We start from the raw sequence: 6,996 nt of genomic DNA, 5'->3' as shown, positions 1-6,996 counted from the left end.
AGGGAGCTAAGCCAGCAGGGGCTGGCAATGTCTTTATCTTCCTTGCAAGCTCCGTCAAGCCATACCTTGGAATAGCTTTGACCAATTCAATCCTGATCCTGCAAAGTAAAAAACAAAACAGAAAAACAAAACCAAACAAATGAACAAAACCCAAACCAATCAACCAACCAAACACCCCCCCCCCCAAAAAAAACCCCAAAAAACCCGATTGACTGTTCACAATGTTTTACATTGTGTTATCTCTCTAGGCACACGGGAGGGTCCCCATGGAACCCCAGAACATCACATGGGTGTCAGAGTTTATTCTCTTAGGTTTCTCACAGACTCAAGAACTCCAGAAACTCCTGTTTGTGGTGTTTCTGTGTGTCTACATCACCACTGTGGTGGGAAATATCCTTATCATGATTACTGTGACTTTTGACCCCAGGCTGGACATGCCTATGTATTTTCTTCTTCGAAACCTGGCCGTCATAGATCTCAGCTATTCTACAGTCACCTCCCCCAAGATGCTGGTGGACTTCTTTCACAAGACCAAGACCATCTCATACCAGGGCTGCATGGCACAGATCTTCTTCTTCCATCTCCTGGGAGGTGGGACTGTCTTCTTCCTCTCCGTGATGGCCTATGACCGATACATAGCCATCTCCCGGCCCCTGCACTATGTCACCATCATGAACACCAGGCTGTGCGTGGGGCTGGTAGTGGCTTCCTGGGTAGGAGGCTTTGCCCATTCCATTGTCCAGTTGTCTCTGATGCTTCCACTGCCCTTCTGTGGCCCCAATGTCCTGGATAACTTCTACTGTGATGTCCCCCAAGTGCTGAGACTTGCCTGCACGGACACCTCCCTCCTGGAGTTCCTCATGATCTCCAACAGTGGGATGCTGGATGTCATCTGGTTCTTTCTCCTTCTCATCTCCTACTTGGTCATCCTGGTGATGCTGAGGTCACACTCAGGGCAGGCGAGGAGGAAGGCGGCGTCCACCTGCACCACCCACATCATCGTGGTGTCTATGATCTTCATCCCCTGCATCTATATCTACTCCAGGCCCTTCACCCCCTTTCCCTTGGACAAGGCCGTGTCCATCAGCTACACAGTCTTGACCCCCATGCTCAACCCCATGATCTACACACTCAGGAACCAGGAGATGCAGGCAGCCATGAAGAGGTTGGCGGAGCACTTGGTACTTACTAAAAGAAATGAGCTTTAAACAGATTGCCTTTCAATGACAGAGCTCTCTGGACTTGTGCCACCCTGGGAAAAAATGCAGGGTTAAGTCCTTATGCATGATAACCAGGGCTGGGGAGAAAGTTCAGCTGGTGTTTTCCTTGAGAATATCACGGCCTGAATTCAATCTGCAGAACTCACATGCGTAACCCCAGGCATAGCAATGCTTGCTTAGAATCCAAAGCTCAAGAACTGGAGAGAAGGGAACCCTGGGGAGCACTGGCCAGCCAGCCCCAGGGATGTAAGGGCAAGCGAAATACACTGTCTAAAATAAACCTGTTGTGAACCCACCCAAGAGCTATCTGGATTTGCAAATGAAAGACATGCATGCAGATGCACAGGCACACGCGCGTGCGTGCGCATACACACACACACACGCACACACACCAGTTCATTTTATTATGCCTTGACCAGCTTAATGGTTGAGTACTTCTAATCCTTCCTGCAGCTAGAGTTAACATCCTTTAAGATCAATAGTACATTTCTGCTACCTCAAACCCAGTTGGAGGAAGTGGCCACTAGAGTCACTTATCTGAATTCTTACATGGCTGATCCATCCTACACCCATCTCGTGATTCTGCCTCCTTCCCCTCTCCTGGTTCCTCACGGGAGCAAATCTCCAAGTCCTGCCTCAGTCTACCTGCCCATCTACTGGCTGTTGGATCTTTATTGATTGATTAAAAACCAATTGGGGATAAGGACCTTCGGTGTTTGGACATATAGATTCTTGATTTGGGGGGCCAGATTAATTCAAAGCATTAGAATCAATTCCCAACAAAAAAACCTTATAGATCTGACCAACAATTTCTGAGCTTGCCCTCTGGACTCCACATGAACTAACTCTCTCTCTCTCTCTCTCCCTCTCATACACACACACACACACACACACACACACACACACACACACAAACAAATCAGATTACAGTAATATATCTTTATGAGCTATTCCTGGTTGAGGCACTGTTAGATAATTCTATATTTTATATTAAAATAAGATAAGAAAGCTCAGAATATGTTTAATTTTACAAAGTGGAAGCAATGGAATGATAGAACTTGGTTTCACTGACTGCAAGGTCAGAGGCACAGGTGTGACCTCCAACTGGAGCAAGAGCTTTTAGCAGCCTGGAGACACAGACACCTCAGAAAATCTCCCAGTGCTTTTAGCTGCATCTGACAGACACAAACGTTTCTATTTTTTCCTAAGACTCTGGCACCTGGATGTTGTTATGACTTCACTGTATATTTGTTTACTATGGGATATACAACATTTTGCAAAACTCTCAGTATAAGTTGATTGTGAGTTAGCACACAATGCGAGAGCTGTTCCTCACTTCTGTCCAACATCATCCCCACCAAGACCTGAACATTACAGGCTCCTCTTAGATTCTCTGCACCATGATGGCTGCCCTGAGTCTGTTTTGTCTGTATTTCTTCCTCCCTGTATCTCCCCATATTCGCAGCCACAGTTTAGAAATGAGAGGAGGAGGTCATGAGAGGCATGTGGCCTGCTCCATCTCACACAGGTTCTCCCTTCACACGAACGTCTTACATCTCCTGGTTCCATTCACATCCTCCAGATCTTCTCCAGGCACAGCATCTGTGGTCTTCCAGTTGTTTTTTTTACCCCAACCTCAGCATCCTGGGCAAACCTTCTGTCTTCACTGTTGTATGACAACATCCCCCTCTTAAAATGTGGCATTTACTGTATGACCCTTCTGCACTGGTGTGAGTGTGTGTGTGTATGTGAATTATTCAGAAAACATAGGCTACTGCCTCTGAATTCTGCACCAACAACTTCTGTAATTGATATCAGTGAGATGCCTTTGTCTGCCAGCAGCTGACCAAGCCAATGAGAGCAGCTCAAGTAAGGAGTTAAGCTCTGTCTCAGATAGAAGACCCAGGACAAGAGACACTTTCCTGTTGGTTAATTCTGCACATCAAAAAATGTCATGGCTCAGTGTTGTCTTCTTGGTGATGCCGTACTTTCCTCTCATGAAGATGTGGCTGCCAGAGCTCCGAATGTCACAGCTTCACATTTGAGCCCTTTAGTGAGACAAAAGAAAAGGGAAACACATGCAAGTTATTTTTCCTTTGTGCATATGTGTGTGCACATATGTGTGCATGTGTGTGTGCATGTGTGTGTGCATGTATGTTTGCATGTATGTTTTCATGTATGTTTGCATGTATGTGTTTGGGGGAAGAAAATTCCTTAGAACTACCTCAGTAGAATTCTCCTAGGATCCAGTTGGCCAGCTTTGTGGTCACCTTAGTCTGTACAGAAAAGGACAGGATAATGTCCAGCCTTTCTTCCAGGTCAAACAACAGTGTCCGTATATGGTACCCACTGACAACAGGAAGAGACACAATTGTCTTGAGTAAGAAATCCTGATGATAGCTGGGCAGTGGTGGCACACACCTTTAATCTCAGCACTTAGGAGGCAGAGGCAGGTGGATTTCTGAGTTTGAGGCCAGCCTGGTCTACAAGAGTGAGTTCCAGGACAGCCAAGTCTATACAGAGAAACCCTGTCTCAAAAAACAAAAACAAAAACAAAACAAAACAAAACAAAACAAAACAAAACAAAAAAAGAAATCCTGATGATGAGAAGAAAACTCTACCATGAACAGGGGTCAACCCATTCATATGCTTGGTGAAGCCAACAGGTAGCATGGCAAGCTAAGAGGACAGGTCAGCTTCTGAGAACTCATACAGGCTAAAGGGGGTGGTGTCTCTGTCTTAAGTCATCACCCTGCTACTACAGATCTTCTATATCAAAAAACATCAGAAAGACATCATATCACCACCACCACCACCACCACCATCACCGCCACCATCATCAGGATATCATGTTCTGGAAGGACATGGAACTCTCTGTGAACCTAATAGTGACTTTACACTTCTATTCTCCTGCCTCTACCTTTGGAGTGCTTGGATTATAGACGTAGACTGCCATGCTTGGTTTATAAGGTGTGAGGAATTAAACTCAGGACTTCATGCCAGGTAGGCAAGCACTCTACAAATTGAGCTACATCATGAACCCTTAAGAACTTCAGTTAGAGACACTGAAAAGCCCCAGAAGAACAGTCTCCAGTGTATCATACCAAATTATCATTCTGGAAGTTTCTGATAAAATGCCTGATCTGACGGGCTGTGGCAACCTCCACATGTCAAGCCCTGATCACACAGAACTTCCAGCAAGCATCTGAGTGATTCGATTTGAAACACCAATGTTTGACCACCAGGAAGATTAAGAAAACTTACCCCAATAAAAGACAGGTACAAAAGTAAGACAAAAGTAGGGATCTGGGAGGAAAAGAAGTATGGTGTGGTGGCTCAGGCCTTTATTTTAGTACTCGGCAGGCTGAGCCAGGCTGATCTCACTGAGTTTCGGGGCCAGCTTGGTCTACTTGGTAAGCGTTAGGACAGGCAGGACCACTTAAAGAGACTCTGCCATTTAGAGAGACTCTGTCGCAAGTGAAACAAAAAACAAAAACAAACAAAAAAACAAAACAGAAAGCTAACCAAAAATAATCAAACAAAACAAAACAAAATAAAACAAAATGATCAGCAATTAAAGGAAATAAAATACTACACTTTAAAATGTTCTTAATTGAACTTTTTATTTTGAAATGATTGTATTTGCCTCTGTAAGGTATAATAAAGAGCTCTCTACTATAAATTTCACACTATTTCTTCCCATGGGAACTGCTACAGACTGAGTATTTGTTGACCCCACAAAGTCATGTGTTGAAACCAAGCCAAAATCTGTCGTTTTGTATGTTGTGGAGTCTCTGCTAGGTGTCTAGGTTACTTCATATTAGGCATGTAGCCCAGGATTCTACAGGAGTCCCTTGAGAGCTAGTCACTGCCATGTGAGGACACAGGGAAAAGCCAATTGTCTGGAAGCCATGAGGCTGACCTTCTAAGGCCTCTAATCTTGCCCTCAGACTTTTCTCACCAGGAGAACAATGAGAAATACATTTATATTCCATACTCAGGTCCAGCCTATGGGGCACTGTTGCAGGAGGTCAGCCAGACTAAGGCATCTTGGGAACGTCTCATGTAATCTTAGTAGGTCCGTACTGCTGCAGTCCAGTCTGGGCAGGATACTAAACTATATTTATTATAATTAATAGTCACAATTTCATAATGGGGATTGGGATGCTACTTTAGAAATGTTCAATCAGAAATTGAGGAAAACTTCTTAGAAATTAAAAATATGGTTTGTAAAATGCTATATTTTCCTTAGATGCTCAGAGAAGTATCTTCCATTCCTTAAGATTTCCTCAAAAAATTTACTCCTATTCTTCCCACTGAAAGGTGTGATCCTACCCCAACCCACTGCCTGCCTGAGGATTGCCTGTCCCAAACACTCTCCTCCTTCCCCCAGATAAGGACATAAGGACTCTCAAATCTTGGCATGCCCCCTATACACCTATTCCTGGAGACTACAAGTCCCGTACACCTCTGCAGGTAGCAATGCCCAATCCTGCCACAACCTTCCCTAAACTCTGTCACCAAGGGACCAACTGCAGAAGTTGGTGAGCTGTCCACAAGATCAGCATTGAGAAGTTTCTAATTCTACAGAAAGTCTAACCTTGGGCTCTGAAGCTTCGCCTAGTCCTAGCTGAGCTAAGACCTTCTGATACCCTGTTCATATGTCAACACTGAGTTGATAAAGAAAAGAACCCCAAGAATCATGCTGCTGTCCTGAAACCTGACGACAAACAGATCCAAACACCCACTCAACAGAGGTGAGATAAGACATCCAGGCCATGAAACACAACCAGTGACCTATCTTTAGATGACTTGGTTCATTGCAAAGGCACAAGCAACATGAACAACCACATGAAAGGTCTCTTCCAAAAATTAGTGCTCCCAGAGTAATGTTCCCTGGGAAAATCAACTTAGACATCGCATAAGACAATGACTTTACAACAATAACACATATCTCCAAGGATCTCAAAGCGGGTGTGAACTGGTGATAGAATGAGCATCTCAAAAGCATAAGCCCTTGGATAAAATAAGGAAAGCAAGTTGATATATGAAAAGAGAATTTAATAAAGATATAGAATTTCTGAAGAAAAGTCAAGTTGAAATATATCCTGAAATGAAATTTTTAGTGAGTCAGATACTGAATGAAAGCAAGGGTCAAGGGGTCAAGGGGTCAAGGGGTCAAGGGGTCAAAGGGTCAGTGGGTCAGTGGATCAATGGGGAGCTTCAGCAATATGTTGCATTGAGTGGGAGAAAGAATACCAGGTCCTAAAGACAAGATAGAGGCACTAGATCACTCAATTAAAGGAAACATTCACTCCAAAAGAACCCTGAAGGAAATGTGTAGGGACTCTGGGACACTATACGAGGGTGTGATCCTCCTTTTGTTCCCTGGAGTCTGGGAAGAACGCTACGGTTTTTACATTACATCAAGTATACAATGCCTGTGAACTCCATTGTATCAACCCTTCAAAATGAGAACCCATGTGGATTTCCTATACAATTCTCCTATCTAAAGAGACCGATAATTCAAGTGCAAAGAACCCCAACACGTTAGAGACAGTGAGAGTAGACCCAGCTGTGGGGTGGTAAATCTACTGTGTCCATGTGGCTGGTAAACTCTGGGACACAACTTGTCAAGCTTTAAGGTTCTGTTATAGTATACAAACAATTTCCCACATGTGATTTTACTGACATCTATTTAAATTCAGCATAAAAGAAGAAAGAGAGAGAGAGAGAGAGAGAGAGAGAGAGAGAGAGAGAGAGAGAGAGAGAGAGA

General features: G+C 44.1%; 1 protein-coding gene across 3 annotated transcripts in view; it reads left to right on the top strand.

Annotated features, from left to right (window-relative positions):
• Positions 1-266: 266 nt before the first annotated feature.
• The window catches only part of LOC110305869 (olfactory receptor 4D1), a 24,770-nt gene continuing 18,040 nt past the window's right edge, over positions 267-6,996 (top strand). Inside the window, exon 1 of one of the 3 annotated variants that reach the window (XM_021178006.1) lies at positions 267-1,001. In XM_021178006.1, the coding sequence (XP_021033665.1) occupies positions 267-1,001 (735 nt within the window). Of the gene's footprint in view, positions 1,166-6,996 lie in introns of all 3 variants that reach the window. The other 2 variants (XM_021178007.1, XM_021178005.1) reach the window with 2 other exon arrangements.

The sequence above is a fragment of the Mus caroli genome, chromosome 11 (assembly GCF_900094665.2).
Source record: "Mus caroli chromosome 11, CAROLI_EIJ_v1.1, whole genome shotgun sequence".
Taxonomy (NCBI): domain Eukaryota; kingdom Metazoa; phylum Chordata; class Mammalia; order Rodentia; family Muridae; genus Mus; species Mus caroli.
This window is presented reverse-complemented; position numbering and strand designations above follow the sequence as displayed.